The 21,594-nt window shown below is 36.2% G+C and overlaps 1 protein-coding gene across 6 annotated transcripts in view; it reads left to right on the top strand.

The window, feature by feature from the left end:
- The window catches only part of UVRAG (UV radiation resistance associated), a 317,013-nt gene that overhangs the window by 175,528 nt on the left and 119,891 nt on the right, over positions 1-21,594 (top strand). For all 6 annotated transcript variants that reach the window (XM_032259109.1, XM_032259107.1, XM_032259108.1 and 3 more), the window contains 4 exons: positions 5,451-5,535; positions 8,710-8,797; positions 9,685-9,745; positions 17,597-17,762. In XM_032259109.1, the coding sequence (XP_032115000.1) occupies positions 5,451-5,535; positions 8,710-8,797; positions 9,685-9,745; positions 17,597-17,762 (400 nt within the window). The remainder of the gene's footprint in view (positions 1-5,450; positions 5,536-8,709; positions 8,798-9,684; positions 9,746-17,596; positions 17,763-21,594) is intronic.

A 21,594-nucleotide genomic window follows, 5' to 3' on the forward strand; every position in this document is an offset into this window, starting at 1 on the left:
GCTATAGGAACACAGAAGATGAACATATGAAAATCAGAACAACAGGTAAAGGAGGTGACAAACTGAGCCTAGAAGACTATACAGTATTCTTCTAAGTGTTAGAAGAATATACAGTATTCTAACTCAGGAGAGAAGGTGAGACCTTCCTGGTAAAGGGAGCAGTTTATACAGAGGCATGGAAGTAGATTAGGGAATTGTGAGCAATTCCAGTGAAGCTTTTTGGGGGCTGGCACAAGAATGCAAATATTAAACAAAAATGAAATTATCTCCATTTTACAGATGAGGAAAATTAAGTTCAGAGAAGTTGAAACTTATCTAGAGTCTTGAAAGTAGCATAGGTAGGATTTTAACCTAGCTCTTTCTGATTCTTAAGTTCATGGGCTTTCTAAATACAGCTCACTGCCTTCCATAGGATCTGCTTATTGTTCTTAAGAACTAACATTAGCTCTGACCTCAGCTGTCAAACCAATTGTGTAGAGGTATGGAAGGTATCATTTTTTTGTTGTTGCCTGTTTTAAGGAAGCCTTTTAAGGAGAGAAATAAATATACTCTCTTAGCACTAAATGCGGAGAAGAATTCAGTTTCTTATGTGCAAGATATTAAATATCATAATGAAATAAAGTCAGTTGTAATTTTGCAAAAGTTACAGCAAGAAATATCTGTTAACCCTTGAGAAGGACAGCATCATAAATCATAGTACAGAAAAGGCATTTCTGCAGGGAGGGAAGCTGAAGTACTCCAAGTATATTGCTTTTTGGTCATCTGACTTGATGTAGAAAACCCAGAAGAATGACAATTTATTGGTTTTAACTGTAATTTTGACAGGAGCTGGCCATTGGCCAGTCTTAGGCCAAACTCTGATGAGAGAGAACCAAGAGTCTGTGTTTTATTTTGTTGCTGGAAGCAAGATTCAGTCTTTAGCTATTATATTCATAGGAGCCAACATTGACATTTTGCTATTAAAATTATATTGCCTGACTTGTGTTCTTGCTGAACAGAGAGGCTATCTTATTTAACAGAGTAGAGCATTGATATATGCCTGGACAGAGCCAAAGCAGCTTTGGAAGATGGTGAACCAAGCTCCAGCATCTGTGTTCCCTCTCTCTGCCAGTGACCTATTGATGTGATGATAAAGATACATGTATAAAGAATAAAACCATGGTACTGGTGAAAACAAAAGAGGATGTCATTGGAATAACAAAGGTTTTGGCACAGTTCTCAAAGATACAAAGTAGATAGGACTGTTTTGATGAATAAACTAAAGTAGAGAAAAACTGTAGCCTAGAACACAAATGGAAACGGCCACAGGAAGGTTTCCTGATAGAGAGAACCATCGGAGGATTCAAGGTTGGAATTTTGCAGTATTGAAATCAATAATTAACTTAAGCAATAATCAGGGTAGTTGAGCTAGTTGGCGCAGCATTCTTCCTCTGTGCATTTGGAGCAACTTTCTGTAAGATTTTCTGTAGCTGCTTTCTAAACATAATGGATTCTTGACCTGGTTAGGTCCCATGGTATAAGTGTTTGACATGGTAGAAAGTCACAGTAGAACCTAAAGTGACTGGACTTTTATAGCCAACCCAGAAGAAAACATGAAAGACAAGTCTACTCAGGAGTGAAATACCTACCCAGAATAAAATCCCAATGTGAAGCTCCCTTTGACAGTTGCAGTAATTTAAAGTGAAAGTATACCTACCTTCTCCCAGCACATATACTCAGAAGGAAAGCCTAATTGTCAACAGGATGAGCTCAGTTATACTAATGGCACTAAGGGGTGAGGCCTTTTATGTAAATCTCATAGCTACAAAGGTATCCCAGTTGCCTTTACTAATCAATCTAATCACTTATTCATGGGTTTGAAAGGAGCACTAATGATCATCAGATATTTGAGGAAAACAGCATGAATGAGACCAAGTTGAATAAACAGAATAGCTGACCCAAAGTAGAAAGTACAAAGAATGGAGAACTTAAAAAAAAAATCAAATTAATCTCCTCAAATTTTCCTTCTAGCCTCTACCTAAGATGTAGATGGAAGGAGTTTCACTTCTACCCTAACAATAAAAAAAAAAAGAACTGGATAATGTACAAAGTCATAACTTTTCTTAAATCCTTCAGAAAACTAGGATCTCAAGGCCACCCAGTAGGTTGAGTATAATGAAAGACAGACAGCCTCCGAGGAGACCTCGGATGTGAGTACTGCTCACTAATGGCGGAGCATGGGAAGAAGTTGGGGCTGCTGTATAATAAGGTAAAATAATTGAGCTAAAGTTTTTAACAAATTGTTGATGACCAAGTATGGACTAGTATGTGACTATAGCAGTTATAAGGCAATTCTTACCAGCTTGCAGTTTCTTCTGCATTGACCTCTATTGGATATTCACAAGAAAGATTGAGGATAGGTTAGGAAATCTTTGTTCTTCTGCAGGTAATGTGTCTTCTTTCTATGGCTGCCTTGAATATTTTCTCTTCACTTCTGATTTTCAGCAGTTTGAATATAGTGGTCTAGGGATGTGGCAGGGCAAGAAGGAGGGAAGAAGGGAATATGTGTGTTTTTAGGCGGATCACCTGAGGTCAGGAGTTTGAAACCAGCTTGGCCAATATGGTGAAACACCATTTCTACTAAAAATAGAAAAATTAGCCAGACTTGGTGGTGGACACCTATAATTCCAGCTACTTGGTTGGCTGAGGCAGGAGAATGCTTAAACCCGGGAGATGGAGATTACAGTGAGCTGAGATTGCACCACTGCACTCCAGCCTGGGCAACAGTGAGACTCTGTCTCAGACAAGAAACAAACAAAAAAAGATAATCAACTTTCTAAAGCAAAAATAATGATGTTTGTGGGCTTATTGCATACATGAAGTAAAATATATGAAGATTGAAAACTGGGAAAAGGAAGAAATGGCCAGGCGTGGTGGCTCATGCCTGTAATCCCAGCACTTTGGGAGGCCGAGGTGGGTGGATCACTTGGGGTCAGGAGTTCAAAACCAGCCTGTCCAACATGGCAAAACCCCATCTTTTTTTTTTTAAAGAAAAAAAAAAAGGAAAAGGAAGAACTGAAAGTGTACTATTTTTAGTTTTTTAATACTCTACATGAAGTGGTATAATATTACAAGTTGCATATTTCTAATCAGAAAATATGAAATCCAAAATATTCCAAACTTTGAAACTTTTTGAGTGCCAACAAAGGAAATACTCATTGGAGCATTTCAGATTTCAGATTTTGGGGTTTAGGGTTGTTGAACCAGTACGTATAATGCAAATATTCCAAAATCTGAACAAATTTTAAATCTAAAATATTTCCCATCCCAAGCATTTCGGATAAGGTATGCTTGACCTATTTTTGAAGGTAGACTATGCTTAATTAAAGATATATATTGTAAACTCCTGGACAACCATTAAACGTTTTTAAAGAGATTAAAAAGTAAGCCAATAGTGAAGAAAAATGGAATACTAAAAAATACTCAATCCAAAAGCATTTAAAAAGAGAGAAAAAAGGAACAAAGAAGAGATAGAACTTACTGGAAACAGCTAGCAAAATTGTAGATTTTAATTTAATCATAGCAATGATTTTATTAGGTATAATAGTCTGACCATCCTAGTTACAAAAGAGATTATCCAGATTAGATTTAAAACAAAACAAAAACCAAGACCCAAATAAATACTGTCTTCAAGAAATCCACTTTGAATATAAAGGCAGATATATTGCCAGCTGTGGTGGCTCACATGTGTAGTCCTAGCACTTTGGAAGGCCAAAGCAGGATTGCTTGGAGCCAGGAGTTCGAGACCAGCCTGCTAAACTGCATTAGCTTTGATAGAGAAAGGAACCTGATATGTTACATTTTAACCCATTTGTTAGCTGGTTAGGATATATATTTTAAAATTTCCTTTCTATCACGTTGCAAGGAATTTTCTTAAGGGGAGGTCATGTAATAACATTTTCTAGAGTCTTCTGAACTGAGGAGGGGGACACTCATTTGTATTTTGAAGCCCAGATCTGTCTTTGGTCCTATTTATGGTCTTCTTAATGCTATTTGAGTTTAGGCAGCCTAATTTATCTGGGATGAAAAATGATACTGCATGTTTCTCTAGTGGTAGAAGAATTCATATGCTTTCTGATGAAGTATGTGGGGGTGGAGGGTGTCAACCTAAATGTCTTAAAATATCATTAAGGTGTAGATTTGGGAAAAAGTTATATGGTGGGCTAAAAAAGTTAAGTTGTGTTCCTTGGTTAAGTTCTATTGGGGGTCAGAGTTCTCAACTTATTGGTCTTCATAATATGTTGAAAGAGAAGAGAAGGGTGCTTAAATATGGTGGGAAGGCAGGGCATGGTAGCTCAGACCTATAATCCTAGCTCTTTGGGAGGCCACAGCAGGTGGGTGGCTTAAGCTCAGGAGTTCAAGACCAGCCTGGGAAACATGATGAAATCCTATCTCTACAAAAAATTTAAAAATTAGCTGGGCACGGTGACATGTGCCTGTTGTCCCAGCTACTTGGGAGGCTGAGGCAGGAGGATCACCTCAGCTTGGGGAGGGTGAGTCTACATTTAACTGTGATCATGCCACTGTACTCCAGCTTGGGTGACAGAGAGAAACCCTGTATGAAAAAAAAAAAAAAAAAAAAAAAAAAAATTGAGGAATGAGGGTGTCATTTAAAATATGGAATATTCCTGTAATTCACATTCAGGCTGTCTTGATGTAAAAATAGTTGAAAAATCAGATTACACATTTCCTAACTACTGATTTGTTTTTTGAGATGTAGTCTCCCTCTAGTGCCTAGGCTGGATGCAGTGTCAAGATCTTGACTTACTGCAACCTCCGCCTCCCAGGTTCAAGCGATTTCCAGCTAATTTCTGTATTTTTAGCAGAGATGGGGTGTCACCATGTTGGCCAGGCTGGTCTTGAACTCCCGACCTCAAGTGATCTGTCAGCCTCAGCTTCCCAAAGTGCTGGGGTTACAGGCACGGTAAATAATGATATTTATGAGAAAGATGACAGTTCATAGAAACTACTCATATTTATGAACTATATTATAGTAGTCAAAATACAGGTACTTTTTACTCTTTTTTAAAACATACTTTCAGTAATGTTATTGTATAGCATTTTCAGTTGGAAAGGAGTTAACCACCCTTTTTTTTAAAGTGAAATTTGAATTTTAAAATCTTATCAATTATTGACCATCTTTCTCAGTCAGTAATTGAGAAATATCTATAGATAGAGAGTCTTAGGCATATACTCTTAGGCTCCTGCCAGAGGCTGGACTTTTGTGAAAATTGGACCAATAGGGAAATTTATTCTAGCTACTCTCCCTAGAAAGATCTCTGTACTCAACCTACTTTCCTTAACTCTTTTTCTTTCCCTCTTACAGTCAGGGATTTTGGGCTTGGCCTCTTTGGTTGTGATTGAGTAATCCTATGTTACATGTGGAATTGTCTCCTTCCTTTTCTTCCTAGGAAGTGCATTTTCAGCTGAGCACCTCAAACTTCAACTCCAGAAGGAATCCCTAAATGAGTTGAGGAAGGAGTGCACCGCAAAGAGGTAAGTGCACACTGAGAAGCATTACTATGAGTGTTGAGTTTACTGTGAAGATAGATTTGAACAAGCAGCGTTCTTTAAAACTACTGGTATTAATTTGTAGTCCATATGCCTCAGTGCCACATTCATTTATTCAATACATATTCATTGCGCACCTACTGTGTGTTATGCACTGTGCCAGAGGCCAGTTATGAAAGCCCCTAATATGTAGTTTTAATCAGAAACATGAACACTATTTGACTTTCTCAGGTCACAGCATCATGGTTTAATATTTGAATTTCTTCCTCCTGTCTTCTATAGCTTATAGATTTTTTTTAAATATTTTTTTCAGATTTACTTCTGCTTCTTGTTAGCTCATTTGGATTACTTTAACAACTAGATTATCTCCCTAACATCAGTTTCTTCATCTTTCCAGATTGTCCTCCGTGCTACTATCAGAACTTTCCTCTTAAAAATACCATTTTTACCTTGTTTTTTAACTTTTTTTTTAATGTGGGGAAACATTCATTCATTCATTCAGAGACAGGGTCTCACTCTGTTACCCAGATTGGAGTGCAGTGGTGCAATCATAGCTCACTGTGACCTCGAACTATAAGTTCTAGACCCAAACTTACGGCCTCAAGTGATCCTCCGCCTCAGCCTCCCAAAGTGTTGGGATTACAGGCATGATCCATCATGCCTGGCGTTTTTATCTTCTTAATATGGCGATCCTTTTGCTTAACTTTCAAATAGCCTTTAATAAATTGGCACTATTATGCAACTGGAGTTAATTTTAGTCACTCTCCCAACATTCATTTAACAAATGCTAATAGTTTTTATCTTCATTTTTTCCAACACATGCTTAATTCATTGGTACCTCTGTTCTTTTGCTCATCTTCACTCACTATTCCTGGAAAGTCCATCCACCTGCACTTTTCTTCAAAAAGCTTTAGCAGTTGAGGATTCAAAAATGCTAGACCTAGAGAAAACCATAAAGATTATCTATTCTAATTCTCTCAATTTGCAGATAGGAAGACAAGGCTCTGGTAAGTTCCTGTTTGTCCAGCCCACTAGCAAAGCCAGGACTAGATCCCATTATGTCTTTAATGCTATTTCAATAAGAAAAAAAGTGATTTTTGTACTGTTACACACCACTCAGCGCAACACTGTTGACATTAGATTTTCCAGCAGACCCTCACTGTATGTCTTATAATTTAATTCAGTTCTCACTCTATCTTCCTGCAAATAATATCAGATGCCACAGATTAAGATCTTATTCACACAAGACTGCCTTACCACCACATCAGATGCCAGTTGCAAGCCCCAGGTTGTGACTTGTGCTTCTGATTGGTCAATCAGAAATTAAATAGAGTTTCCTATAACCCACTTCTTGATTTGATTAATTTGCTAGAGCAGCTCACAGAATACAGAAAAACATTTACTTAACCCTTACTGGATTATTATAAAGGACATTACAAAAGATCCAGATGAACAAGATGGAAGAAATGCACAGGGCAAGGTATGGTGGAGGGAGCATGGGCTTCCATGCCCTGTCTGTGCGTATCAATCTCCAGACACTGCCACAGTCTGGAAGCTCATTAAATCTTGTTGTGCGAGAGTTTGCATAGGTCTCAAGCTCCAGCCCTCTTCTCAGAGGTTGGTGGATGGGGAAGAAAGTCCAACCCTCTCATCACTTGATCTTTCTAGTGGCCAGTTCCATCCTGTCTAGGAGCCCTGCCTTAAGTCATCTCGTTAGCATAAACTCTGGTGTGATCAAAAGGGGCTCATAATGAATAGCAAAAGACACTCTTATCATTAAGGAAATTCCAAGAGTTTTTAGGTGCTCTGTGATAAGAACCAGGGAGAAAGATCATATATATGTCATATTATATCACAGTGCTCTTTGCATTATACTATAGTTTTTTTACACTTTGACCTACAGTTTCTCCTAAATTTCTTTTGTTCTTAAATTCTTGACACAGTTGATCAGACAACTTATTTTACAGGTATTTTATCTGTTGGTCATGTTTCTTAAGTAGTGTAAGAGAAGAGCTGGTCCCAGACACAGTGCCTCATGCGTATGATCCCAGCACTTTTGTAGGCTGAGACGGGCAGATGGCTTGAGCCTAGGAGTTCGAGATCAACCTGGGCAACATGATGAAACCCTACCTGTACAAAAAATAAAAAAATTAGCCAGGCATGGTTGAGTGCACCTGTAGACCCAGCTTCTCAGGAAACGATCACCTGAGCCTGGGAAGGTCAAGCCTTCAATGAGTCGAGATCATGCACTGTACTCCAGCCTGACTGACAGAGTGAGACCCCATCTCAAAAAAAAAAAAAAAAAAAAAAAAAGAGAAGAGCTGGGTAATCTCATGTTATAGCTTTTTGTTTATTTGTTCTTTATACGTTTTTTTCTCATAGTATATGTTGGTTTTTGAGGTAATTATATGTAATTATGAGTGAAATATAGAATATTTCTTGAGGAAATACTATCCAGATCTTTCTCGAAATCAAATTGGCCTCATTAAATTGACTATGAAATCCTGGTCAGATTATTCAGATTCTCCAAATATTGTTTCCTTGTTTGTAAATAGGTATAATAATATCAACTTACTAGAGTTGTTATAACTAAATAAGGCCATTTGCAGATGCCAAGTGAATGATTACTTGTGCCCTTTACATTTCTTTTTTTTCAAAGACAATGTCTTTTTCTGGTGCCCAGGCTGGAGTGCAGTGGCATGATCAGAGTGTGCTGCAGCTTCAACCTCCTAGGCCCCAGCGGTCCTGCTACATCAGCCTTTCAAGTAGCTGGGACCACATACATATGCCACCAAACCTAGCTAATTTTTTTGTTTTTGTAGAGACAGGGTCTCCCTATGTTGCCCAGGCTGGTCTTGAATTCCTGGGCCTTCCAAAGTGCTGGGATTACGGGAGTGAGCCACCACTCCTAGTCCCCTTTACATATCTTAGCATGGTACTGATCACACATAGTAGCATTCAGTATATAGTTAACTTGATTGATACTATTTGGAGATAGGTCAAGACTTATGGTGGCTATTATTTATGCTTCTACTTCTGAGTTTCTGTGGCCTGTTACAGATAGTATAATCTTTCTTTGCATTAATTATATGGAAATAAATGTTGCAAAGCATGCAAGTATATATTTTTAATAAATATATTTTTTTCTTTCCTCATTAGAGAACTCTTTTTGAAGACTAATGCTCAGTTGACAATTCGTTGCAGACAATTACTCTCTGAGCTTTCCTACATTTACCCTATTGATTTGGTAAGTTTCAAATTTTCTGAAAATATTTTTCTTTCTGAAAAGATAATTTCTGTGTGAAATTTCCTCTCAGTGAAAAAACTCATTGCTCTAGGCTTAATCATGTGCTCTGTCATGACTCATTCAGGAGTGAATGTCTATTTAAAACATAGATTTAGACTTGTTTGGCCTTAGGTTCCACAATTTTATTTATATCAGTTTGGTGGTGGGACGCACTCATCGTGTGAAACACTGCCAAATTATTTTTGGTTTCTTTAGGATCTTTTTACTTAACCGCATTATCCACTATCACTATTTCTGACACAGACATGCAGATATATGTGCACTGCTTTAAGAATATGATTGCTAATTAATTTTCATGTATTAGGGTTAAAGATATTCCTGGGGTAACTGTCAGGCTATTAGGTTTTCGAGCTTAGTTTCTTAGAATGAATGGAAAAGGAAAACTTTAATAAAATTGATTAGTATTATTTTTCAGAGAACGAAATCTGCTAAATTTGGTAGTTTTCTTTTTAATGCAAAGTGATTTAAAACACTAATTTTCAGAGAAAAAAGCTAATAGGATTTGAGTTTGCTTATAGAATCTTATTAAACCATTTATATATGTGAATGAACCAAGGATATTTTTATAATGATAATTTTACATGGTTTTTCCCTTGGACACGATGTCTTAAATGTTATTGTAGAATATTTCAAGTGTATATGTAAAGATAGGGAGAGAGTAGAATGAAGTGTCATGTACTCATCATCCAGCTTCAACAATTATGATAATACTTGGAGTTAAGAACAGTGTTTTCTTTGAGTCAGCACCAACCTGCTGAATTCTTTGAGATTTGACTTCGAGTTTCTTCGCTTTAATTATTAATTTCATTCTTTAATTAAATTCACAGAATGAGCATAAGGATTACTTTGTATGCAGTGTCAAGTTGCCTAATTCTGAGGACTTCCAAGGTATTTTAATTTTTTGTTTTGAAAGATTTGGCATATATTAATGTATGGAAATAGAATATCTTGAAATGTTGGTTGCCTAGCACTTTATCCAAAAGAGTTTTTGGACCCTCTGTCCTTTCCCAATTGCAAGTATCTGTGTCAGACTCCCTAATAGGAGACAGAATGTTAGGTCCGATCATAGAAAAATAATTACTGAACCTTATATTAGAAATTTAAAAGAAAACAGTTTTTAAATGGGCTTAAAGCAAATTAGGCAGTAGGGTTCTTAAGAATACAGATAACTGCCTTTCCAATTTTGGTTTGATTTTCATGAAAAATTTGTGTGTAGTTGGGAGCAGAGGAACAGCAAACGCTAATCTGTTCAGTCATTATTTAGAAAGTCATTACGGCTGACCTGAAAAGTATTTGAAAATTTAATTTTGTGATGTTTCCATTACCACAGGCTTAATTTGTTATACTATCATTTCTCTTATCTTTTAACTTAAAATAAATAAATAAATTACATTAACGGTAGTATAGAATATGATCCTTAGTAATTTCTATATTTTAAAATCTTTTTTCCTACTCTTTTTGCAAATAATAATAATATTAAGTATTAAATAAATATTTTTAAAATAAATAAGTTTCCCAAAGAATATATTTTCTTTGGCATATCAGTAAAGTGATTATTTTTATTGTTAGTAAAGTGGGTTCTTTTTCCTTAGGCTAAACAATGCTTTGAGGCCTACTAGATATCTTTATAGATTATTCCCAAAGCCAGCATATTATCTACTTGAGAAGCTGCTGAAGAAGAGAGCATTACTAGTTTTGACCAGAACTTTCATTTTCCTATAAACAAGCTGTTGTTATTGGTTGTCATTTAACATCTAAGACTGCTTTAATTTGTTACCCCCTTGGGCCCTTACCTGTGAGTGGTTCAGACGTGATGAAAGGAGAGTGATAAACCAGGACTTGGAAGACCTATGTTCAAGTCCTGATTCCCCTTCTATAAACTGTGTAATTTGGAGCAAGTCATGTAACCTTTAATTTCCTAATTGATTGAATGAACTATTAATTTATGCCCTACCTATCTTACATGATTGTTGTGAAAATTAAGTGAGGTATACCATAGCTATAAATGCAAGAGATTTTTCCTAATCTTTAATACTCACAAAAGCAAACAAAAGGATCCTATAAGGAAAATGGTATTCAGTGATTTGCTTGAGACCACAAAGCTAGGCAATAATATAGCTGGGATTTGTTTGGTTTCCATTTCATACTGCTCTCTCAAATCTCTGTAAGACATTCACAAAAGTGTTTTGATGTTAATTTTAGGCAAAGTAGTGGTGTCTTGAAGCCCATGGCGCATCATTTTCCTCATTTATTCATTTAGTAAATGTATTGAGTACTTGTGCCCCGTACCAGTTTCCTGGGATGTAGAACATCATTCATTGAAAAAAAGATGTTCATTGAACACCTAAATGCCAGGCACTGTGCCTTTTGAGGATACAAAGATCCAGAAAGTAAACATTTTCTCTCCTTCCATGGAGCTTACTGGGGGAGATAGCCAGTAAGCAAGAAAATAAGTATGTAGCAAGTATTTAATAAAAGAATGTGCTGTCACAGAGAATGGAAGAAACTGCTTTAGATAAAGCAGTCAAAGAAGACCTCTCTAAGGAGAAGTATAAAAATTGAAGGCTAAAAGGAGTCATCTATGCTACAGCTGGGGGAAGAGTATTTCTGGGCGAAGGGTCAGGTCAGCAAGTACAAAGGTGATGATGAAGGAGGAATGGGCGTGGCATCTCTAAAAAAACTCAGGGTGGGGGAATGTGAGAAAAGACTTGTATTTTGGGTAAATCATGTAATCTTTTACCTTAATTTCTTATAAAATGAGACATCTATATCTGTAATTTATTGTGATGATTGAATGAAATAACATTTGAAACAGCTTTTCATATAGAAGGTACTCAATAAACGTAACTGGAATAGTTGCAAAAGAGAGAGGAAGAAAGGACAGAAAAGACCAGACCTGTACAGCTGGAGCCTAAGTGAGCGAGGAGAAGAGCTACATTAGAGGAGGCAGGAGAGGGCAGCCAGGGCCTTGAGGTCACTGTAAGGAGTTGGTGTTTTATTATCAAGGAAGTAGGAAATGCCTGAGGGACTTCAAGAAAGGGGATGGCGTGAGCTGAGTTAGGCTTTTAAAAGTCACTCTGGCTGCTAAATACAGAATGATTTGAAAAAATTCCCTACCTGTAGTTTTTTAGTGCAGTTATTGAAAAACAAAATGTGAGATAAAATGAAATAAATGTTTAATTTTATTTTAAGGTCCTATTCATTCCCCATTACCTAAGGAATCAGAAATTTTAAGAAGCACATGCAGTAATATTGGACTTTAAAAATCTTATGTTGGCTGGGCGCAGTGGCTCACACCTGTAATTCCAACATTTTGGGAGGCTGAAGTGGGCAGATCATTTGAGGTCAAGAGTTTGAGACCAGCCTGACCAACATGGTGAAACCCTGTTTCTACCAAAAATGCAAAAAATCAGCTTGGTGTGGCTAATTTAAGCTGTGGTGGCACACGCTTGTAATCTCAGCTATTTGGGAGGCTGAGGCTCCAGAACCGCTTGAACTTGGAGGCGAAGGTTCAAGCCAAGATTGTGTCTCTGTACTCCAGCCTGCGCAACAGAGCGAGACTCTGTCTTTTAAAAAAAAGAAAATCTTATGTTAGTATCCTGCAAGGCACTTCCATTGACTAAATGTATTGAATGCTCTTTGTATGTCATCCATGGTGCCAGGTGTTGAGGGTATGAGATAGTTAAGACATTGATCCTGCCCTAGTGAGATTACAGTTCCGTTCAGGATATCAGATTTGTAATAAAGACAATCAAGAAATACTGAATTCATACTCTGTGTCAGGTACTTGGAAGTTTATACAAGGTACATGGTACTCAAAAAAGTGAGAATAATTACTTCTATCAGGAGGGGATCAGGAAAATTTTATAGAGAAGATGATGCTTTCACTGACTTAAGAGACAAAATGTTGTTTTCCAGTAGAAAGAGAGTAAGAAGACATTGTAGGCTGGGTGAGTAGAAATATAATAACATAGGCTGGGCGTGGTGGCTCATGCCTGTAATCCTAGCACTTTGGGAGACCGAGGTGGGAGGATTGCTTGTGACCAGGAGTTTGAGGCTGTAGTGAGCTATGATCATGCAGCTGCACTCCAGCCTTGGTGACAGGGTGAGAACCCATTTCAAAATAGAATATAAAAAAGGAAAAGAAATATAATAACATAGAATATGATGTGCTCACATTCGCCCTATTCTCACAATTGTGAGAATTAATTTCATCTGTGAGGAAAGAACCCTAAATTTAAAAAAAAAAGAAAAAGAAAATTAAGGCTCAGAGAGATTAATTTTTTCAAGGAGCCATAATAACCAGTGATAAAGCTAAGATTATTCCTGGTCTGCCTGATTCTAAGATTCATATTATTCCTGCCACAATGCAGTTTACTTCCTTGCTTTGAATGATAACCTCTTTAAACTTGTGACAACTTTTTAGTATTCTATAGCAGCTGCTTTTCTGGGAGAGACTGTAGTAAAGGAACTCCAAGCTGGCTATTCTGTGATATTCATGAGACTTTGCTGGGATAGACTTTACACTGCATGGGATGATACTGTTTGGGAAACTCCACCATAGTGCCCCACTATTATTGTGCTTTTCTAAATGGGTAAGTTACTGTTGGAGTATGCCAAGGAGACCTGGACACAATGGGAGAAAATTGTCCAGTGAAGGGTCTTCATTTGAGTTCCACTGACTGAGACATTTAGCTTAAAAAAATGTTTGTGCGTGCGTATTTTTAAGTAATCCATAACGCGAGAGCCTTTTGTGGTAATGAGACCCAGATTTCCTTCTGTGTCTGTATCCCTTTATGCAGGCATGATTTCTTGGAAAGGAGAGTCCATATGTCAAACAGTATCTCATTGAGAACATGGAATGATTCCATAGCTGCTGTGGCAGTGATTAGAGTCTTAAATATTTTGTCCTGTCTGGATCAGTGGGTGCTTGGTTCCTTAACAAATCAGCTGCCTCAGTGATTGGGAAGGCAGGATGGTAAGAGCTTTTAGATCACTTATTGTACTTGGATGCATTTGAATATTAATAGTTTGTCCAACCTATAAGTCAAAGGAACATTTGAATTAATTTATAATGTTGTCATGGCCATTGTGTGTTTGTGGAATTTGTTGTCATAAAAATTACACAAAAGCTGCAGCCTAGAGTGGTTACTTACATTTAAAAAATAATCCAGAAATATTTATTATGAGGAAACTGTGATTTTTTATTTTATTTTCAAGCCCCTTAAAACTTTGTTTGAATTAGCATCTTTTTCACATACCTGAATCTTAGGGTTCATTCCTGTTTCTCCCTGGACCCTTCACTCCTGCTCCAGCTTCTCACTCACAAAACTATCGTCTGTGACCTTTCTAACACCAGAACAGCATAAGGTACACAAACCTCTGCTCTGCATTAGGTGTTAGGGACGTCATTAATGCTTACTGGAAAAGCACGCCCTGGAGAGCTGGGTTTTGGCTGTGGCAGGTAAAAAAATCTTTCAGATCTCAGAATGCTGGAAACCTTAAACCTTTTGGTTTTTTAGCTAAAGTGATTGGCAACAGAATGTGACATCTGAGGTTGCATGGCCTGCAAGAGCCATAATTAACCACATGAGCTCACATTTTCCCACTGGAGATTCAGTGGTCTTGGGGTGATGAAAGTGACTTCCCTACCAGGAGGTGGTTTTCCTTTTGAGGGCATTGGAATACCCTTGAGCCCTATAATGCTTCACTCGTGGTCCTTTTAAAATGCTTTTTAATATAAAGCTTCAATATTGGAAATCTAACACCACAATGTTTAACACTGAGGCTGTGATGGAGCACTATGGCCTGGAATGGGAAACCTAGAATGTTTAATAGGTGGAGTGGGAAGACTTGTGGCAAGAATGTTGAGTGTGAATAACCTGAATCAAAGCTGATTTCCAGTATTATTCAATTTTCAGTGTGTGCTATTTCTTTTTGTTTTTTTGTTTTTGTGTGAGATTCCTCTTAGAGATGCCTTTTTAATCTTTAAATTTAAGTAAAATTGTTTTGTTCATTGGTGGGAAGTGATGTTAGAAAACTAACTTTTTGCTCTTTTAATAGAGATGTGGATGTAGTCTCAAAATACACAAATACAATTCTTTAGCAGTCTTCCTTTCATAATATGGAAAAAATATAGATGCTTGAATGTTTAGCATTAGATATTTTTAAAATATTCATAGTTTGCATTTGACCTGCTTGAAAGGCTAATTAAGAGGCCTGCTGCATTCTAGAAGTTTTCCAAACCTCTTCTGTCAGGTCATATAGGAAAGGAAAAGCTTTGTATAAAGAACATACAGGGAAGCTGCAAGTTAGCATAGTATTATCTGTTTTTAGATCCTCCTCTTCCTCTTCCCTCTCCCTTTAAAAGGTGGTTATTTAAAGATCAAGTCCTTTTACTGACAGGAATATTTTAAATTTGATAAACCCTAATCTTTACGGAAAGCAGGAGGCAGAATTCGGTGACCTGGGAAGAAACTCACAGTTCCAGCTGTGACTCCACACCTTTATAGATCTTCTGGAGAGTTGTGGACACAGTTCTCTCAGTTATTTCACCACTCACAGTTTCTACCTATATGGCTTTGACCAAGCCATTTATACCACCTGGGTCTCATTTGTCTCTTCTCCAAGTTGGTAGTATCAGACTCAGTGATTGCAGAAGTTTCTGTTCTATTATTGTGTGATAATGAATTTATAATGTAACAAATTTAAAATATAAAGTACTTTTAGCCTCTAAGGTATTATGATGTATGGGTTTCAGCAGAAGGAAAGTGTTGTAGCAGTACTCAAGGTACTTGGGTGGGACTGGGACAAGAAGACATGGTCTCTAAAAATAATTAGGATTCTAGTTAGTTAGGGCATGACTCAGTAGTCGGTGGAAAATGACTGCTGTTTGATTTTTTCCCATGAGCTTATTTTAGAGAACAGACATTCCTTGAGAAGCCCATTTTCTGTTGAGTACTGTGCAAGTCATCGAGGACTCTCAGACATTTTATGTGTTCTTTGCTTTTACTAGAAAACTGTGAAGAAACTAAGGTGGTACATGTGTGTCACGTGCTTGGTACATTCGAGGCTTCCAAGTTAAAAAATCATTATATGTAATATGGAAAACGTATTAAATATATTTTTAAAATATGGTGGGCACAGTGGCACACACCTGTAGTCCCAGTTACTTGGGAGATTAAGGCGTGAGGATTACTTGAGCCCAGGAGTTTGACATCAGCCTGGGCAACATAGTGGGACCCCATCTTTTAAAAAAAATAATAATTGTTATATTAATTTTTAACAATAAAGTTCTGAGACAGTACAATAGACTGGTTAAGGGTAGAGGATTGGTTGTCAAGCCAACCTGTTTACTGGCTCTGTTACTTTGGAAAGATTCCTTAATCTCTGATCCTTAGTTTCTTTATCTGTAAAATAAATGAAATAGCATTTAAAAGGTGTTTAAATTACATTGTTAGTGAATGAATGTCATATATAAAGTAGTACAGACAGTTCTGGACAGAAAATGTGTGTGTGTGTGTGTGTGTGTGTGTGTATATATATATATATATATATATATATATTTTAATAAGACTATCAAAGAAAAACCAATAGTTTGCTATGGTAGTTAAGGGTAGAGAATTCACTGAGGAATGCTGTAGTGGCTATAGTGGCATTTCTACCATATTAAGTAGAAATAGAAAGAATGCAAAAATTTTTATTAGTAATTAAGGTTAAAGCCACCTTTAGAAGTCAGAGAATAGTCAAGTCATGGTCATTGTGATCATTTTGGCCCTTCTTCCCTAGCCAGATGGGATATTCCAGATTATGTGTTAAACATTTTACTGCATGAGTGTACACACATGCACTTGTGCACTCTTAAAAGCATTTTAGGAATACTGTATACCGGAAAGTTCCTATTTCCTTCCTCTTGGGGGAACTTTAAAACTTTTGATTATATTGCTCCCTGTTCTTATCACATGAATCATCATCATTTATCACTTAATAGATAGTGGCAGAAATCTGGATAAGTTTAAAAAATGTAATTATCTGTGGCTTTTTGAAAGCTAAATGTTTATGTCTGATTATAGGATACATGCATTTTTTCCTAGTAGTTGCTTCCACCTATATTGCATAAATAGGATGGTATGTAAACAGTGGTTTTTTACCTTTTGCTTTTGCTGCTTAAAACATTTTCCCGCTTACCCCACGTCAAACTGCATAGGCTTATTTATGTAACACTGCCTTTTTCAATATCAAGAACATGCCCCAGAAGAATGATTATACTATTTCATTTCCCTTTAGAATTAATAATGTTGTAAAATAGTACAACTGTATTGCCTAGGAAATTGTTAATGAATAAAATATATAACCACTGTATAGTGTGTTTTTTATGTTTAAACCTCTGAAGCTAATTTTCACATCATACAATAGACTCAAGTATTAATTCTCCTTGTAAAAATGCTAAGAAAGCAAGCGATGGTTATTTGGACATAGTAAGAGTTCTTGCTTTAAGATATATATCAAATGTTAATCTCATATTAATTATTGGGAAATCATTTTACATGCAGTTAGTAGATGACATTTCAAGTCTTGTTAATATGTTTAAATTTGCATCAAATTTATATAATTTAGATAAGTGCTTAATATCTTATGTACCGCATATTTCTATAAGATATTCTTCTAAATGATTTATTATCTTGTAGTTATTTATAAGGTAAATAGTTATTTTCTTTTCCTCTGCTTTTGAATTTACAGCAAAAGATGATGGAAGCATTGCTGTTGCCCTTGGTTACACTGCACATTTGGTCTCCATGATTTCCTTTTTCCTGCAAGTGCCCCTCAGATATCCTATAATTCATAAAGGGTCTAGATCAACAATCAAAGACAATATCAATGACAAGCTGACGGAAAAGGAGAGAGAGTAAGTGTCTTTTTTCAAAAACGATTTTTAAATCAAGCCAGTATATAAAACGTGGGGTGCAATATAATATGTCAAATGTAACCTAAATTGTGACAACTTTTATATAACCTTTGTAGAGTGCTTCATTTTATCTAAATCAAATGTAGTTATTAGTATAAATTTTAGTGACTCAACCCCTGGACTTCCAAATTTTGTAATGGTAGCAAAAATTTACTTTAAGTTTCATTTATTTTCTTCTTACTTTTGTGAAGATAAGTGCCATATAATCTACAAATATTCACCTGGTACCTCTTGCATGTTTCTTGTAGGCAACAGATCATTGGGTCCTGTTTTTTTTAAAATCTATTGAGCTACTCTCCATCTTTTGATTGGAGAGTTTAATCCATTTACATTCAACGTTTCTGATATGTATGGACTTACCTCTGCCATTTTATCATTTGTTTTTAGGTTGTTTTGTGGTCTTCTCTTCCTTCTTTCTTTTCTATCTGTCTTTTTTCAGTGAAGGTGATTTTCTCTGGTGTTATGATATAATGTCTTGATTTTTATTTTTTGTGTATCTGTTGTATATTTTCTTATTTGAAATTATTATGAGGCTTGGAAGTACTATGTTATAACCCATTATTTTAAACCAAAGACAACACTGATTGCATAAACAAAAAGAAAACTAATAAAAACTCTATACTTTAATTTTTCCCCATGCTTACATTTTATTGTACTGTTTGTGTCTTGAAAAGTTGTCCTTATTATTTTTGATTGGCTCATATTTTAGTCTTTCTCCTTAAGAGTAGTTTACACAGAACAATTACCGTGTTATAATATTCTGTGTTTTTCTGGGTACTTACTTTTATCAATGAGTTTTTTTACCTCCAGATGATTTCTTATTGCTCATTAAATTCCTTTTCTTTCTCATTGAAAAAATACAAAATTTATCTGTCTTTACAAAAAATACGAAAATTAGCTGAGCATGGTGATGTGCACCTATAGTCCCAGTTACTCAAGAAGCTGAGGTGGGATAAATGATTAAGCCCAGGAGGCAAAGTCTGCAGTGAGCCGAGATCACACCACTGCACTCCAGTCCGGGTGACAGAGCAAGATCCTGTCTCAAAAAAAAAAAAAAAAAAAAGAGAGGATTGTTTAATTTTTCTGTATTTGTGAATTTTCTAGTTTTCCTTTCGTTATTGATTTCTCATTTTATTCCATTGTGATATAGAAGCAGAGAAGTTAGTTTTATGATTTTAATTTTTTTTTTAAATTATTAAGACTTGTTTTGTGGCCTAATGTATTGTCTGTCCTGGAGAACATTCCACATGCTCTTGAGAAGAATGTGTATTCTGCTGTTATTAGATACAGTGTTTTATTTATGTCTGTTAGATCTAGTTGGTTTATGACGTTCTCAGGTTTTCTATTTCCTTATTGAGCTTCTGTCTAAAAGTTCCACTTATTATTGAGAGTGGGATATTGAATTCAACTATTACTGTAAAACTGTATTTCTCATTTCAATTCTGTCAACATTTGCTTCATATGTTTCAGACCACTGTTGTCTGGTGCACATATTTGTTGTTATGTCAGCCTGATGAATTGACCCCTTTATTGGTATATTTTTGACTCTTGTAACAGCTTTTGCCTAAAAGATTGTTTTATCTGATATTAGCATAACCAACCCAGGTCTCTTTTGGTTACTATTTGCATGGAATATCTTTCCCATATTTTCACTTGAAACCTTTTGATCTAGAATAAATCTCTTGAAGATGGCATGTAGTTAGAGCATGCCTTTTATGCATTCCTCCAATCTCTGCCTTTTGATTAGAATTTTTAATCCACTTCCACTCAGTGACTCATAGGGAAAAACTTACGCCACTTTACTATTTGTTTCTGTATGTCTTATGCTTTTTTGTTTGTCTCATTTCCTTTATTACTGCCTTCTTTTGTGCCTAATTGATATTTTTTTGTAGTGTACCATTTTGATTCCTTTCTCATTTCCTTGTCTGTATATTTTATAGATTTTTTATCGTTATGATGGGGATTTTAATTAACATCCTATATTTATAACGTTTTAGTTTGAACTGATACCAGTTAGCTTCAGTAGCATATAAAAACTCTGTTTTATACGCCTCTGTTCCTCCCTCCTATCTTTATGTTGTTATTGCCACAAATCACATCATTATACATTGTGTGCCCATAATACTCTCTCTTTCTTTTTTTTTTTAAACATATGTAATTACCTTGTCTGGATTTTTATTTCTTTGTGCAGCTTCAAGTTGGTCCTTTAATTTCAGTTGAAGGCCTTAGCCTTCACTTCCGGGTTGCACTGAGCCTAGCTGTCAGCCAGAGGGAAATGTAGGCCCCCCCTCAGGTTTTTTCTGAACATGCATCTTGTTTTGGGTATGAATGTAGCTTCTAAATTCCCCAGTGTACTTGGACACTTTTGAATGACCTAATCTCTCAAAGAAACTCTCCAGCTTTTCTTCCCAGGCTTTAGGCAATCTGTTTTTTATCTGAACTATAATTTTTTGCCCCTGGTGGCTTAGGGTTTTTTGTTTGCCTTACTACTTGAACATTGTTAGCTGCTTTTCAGCTTTGAGTGAGTTCAGACTAGGTGAGGAACAAAGGAAAGTAACTCACATTAGTCCTTTAGGTAGCCGCCAGACAAGTGTGAACAGACACACTTGTTTTTAGAATAAGAATCTGGTCTGTTCCCTCAAGATCCAAAAATCAAATGCCATACTGGGAGGGCGGCTGTCTGTCGTCCACAAGACCAATGCTGAACTGAAGAGGAGGGTGGGGCCAGGGCAAGCCAAAAAGCTGCAAAACTTTCCTCCTGGTTTTGAGTTTTCTTTTTCTTGGTTCAACAGTTAGGCAATTGACACAAACCTTTGACTATTTTCCGGGGTTTTGACAAAGTTGATTTTGACAATTTTCCTTGATTTTGTTTTTTGTTTTAAGATGTTTCTCTGGAAGGACAGGTCTTTGGCTCTGTCTATTGTACCATTTTTGCTGACATCATTTGGTTTGTTTAATGATGAAAAACATGGCTTATAAGGGATGAAGGGGCGCCTAGATGATTTTGAGCAAAAGAGAATACCATGACCAGATATATGCTTAAGAAAGATCACCTGGTAATTCTCTGGAGGCTGGTCTATTTCCAAACAGCCTTCTCCTAGTGCCATAATGTTCAAATTAAGTGTCTTTCCAGATTTTTATCAAAATTTTCGTGATGATCTGACTTTAAAATTAGTTATGCAGGAAAATCACTTCGGGAGCTTGTAGGAAGGGTGTTCCTTGAGATGGTAAATATTTTTGCTCCAGATCAGTTGCACACTTTAATTTGTGAAGTAGCAACTTAACCTGTGGGCATTTTCAAGTAGCACACCCCAGTGTGAGTAGCAGCAGTGATTTATTGATTTATTGATCGATTTTCTCAAGTGATCTGGTAAGGCCAGCTAGTTTTAGGTGATTATACTATCTGTTTTTTCTTTGGCAGCCAGAGGAACCACAGAATTGCATTTTGGTTAATGAATTTTATATTCTGCCTCTATCTTCCACCTTTCGCTGAAACACATATTATATTTTGTTGATTTTGATATATACATTTTGGACATTTTAATATTGATAAAATGAGAGGCATCTTATAATTAATGGCATGTCATATTATAATTGACAGTACTTATCTTTTCTTAGTGTTATACAAGCTAATGATGCATTTTACAATTGATGCTGTTTTAGATTTTATGAACTATTAAGTGTTTTAGCTGGTTTTATGCATTTTTGTGAAGTACTTCAAATCCTTTTTTGAAACAACATAAATGTATACATAAATATATAAATAGAAATA

Source organism: Sapajus apella, unplaced genomic scaffold (assembly GCF_009761245.1).
Source record: "Sapajus apella isolate SASKATOON/1434 unplaced genomic scaffold, GSC_monkey_1.0 scaffold106, whole genome shotgun sequence".
Taxonomy (NCBI): Eukaryota; Metazoa; Chordata; class Mammalia; order Primates; family Cebidae; genus Sapajus; species Sapajus apella.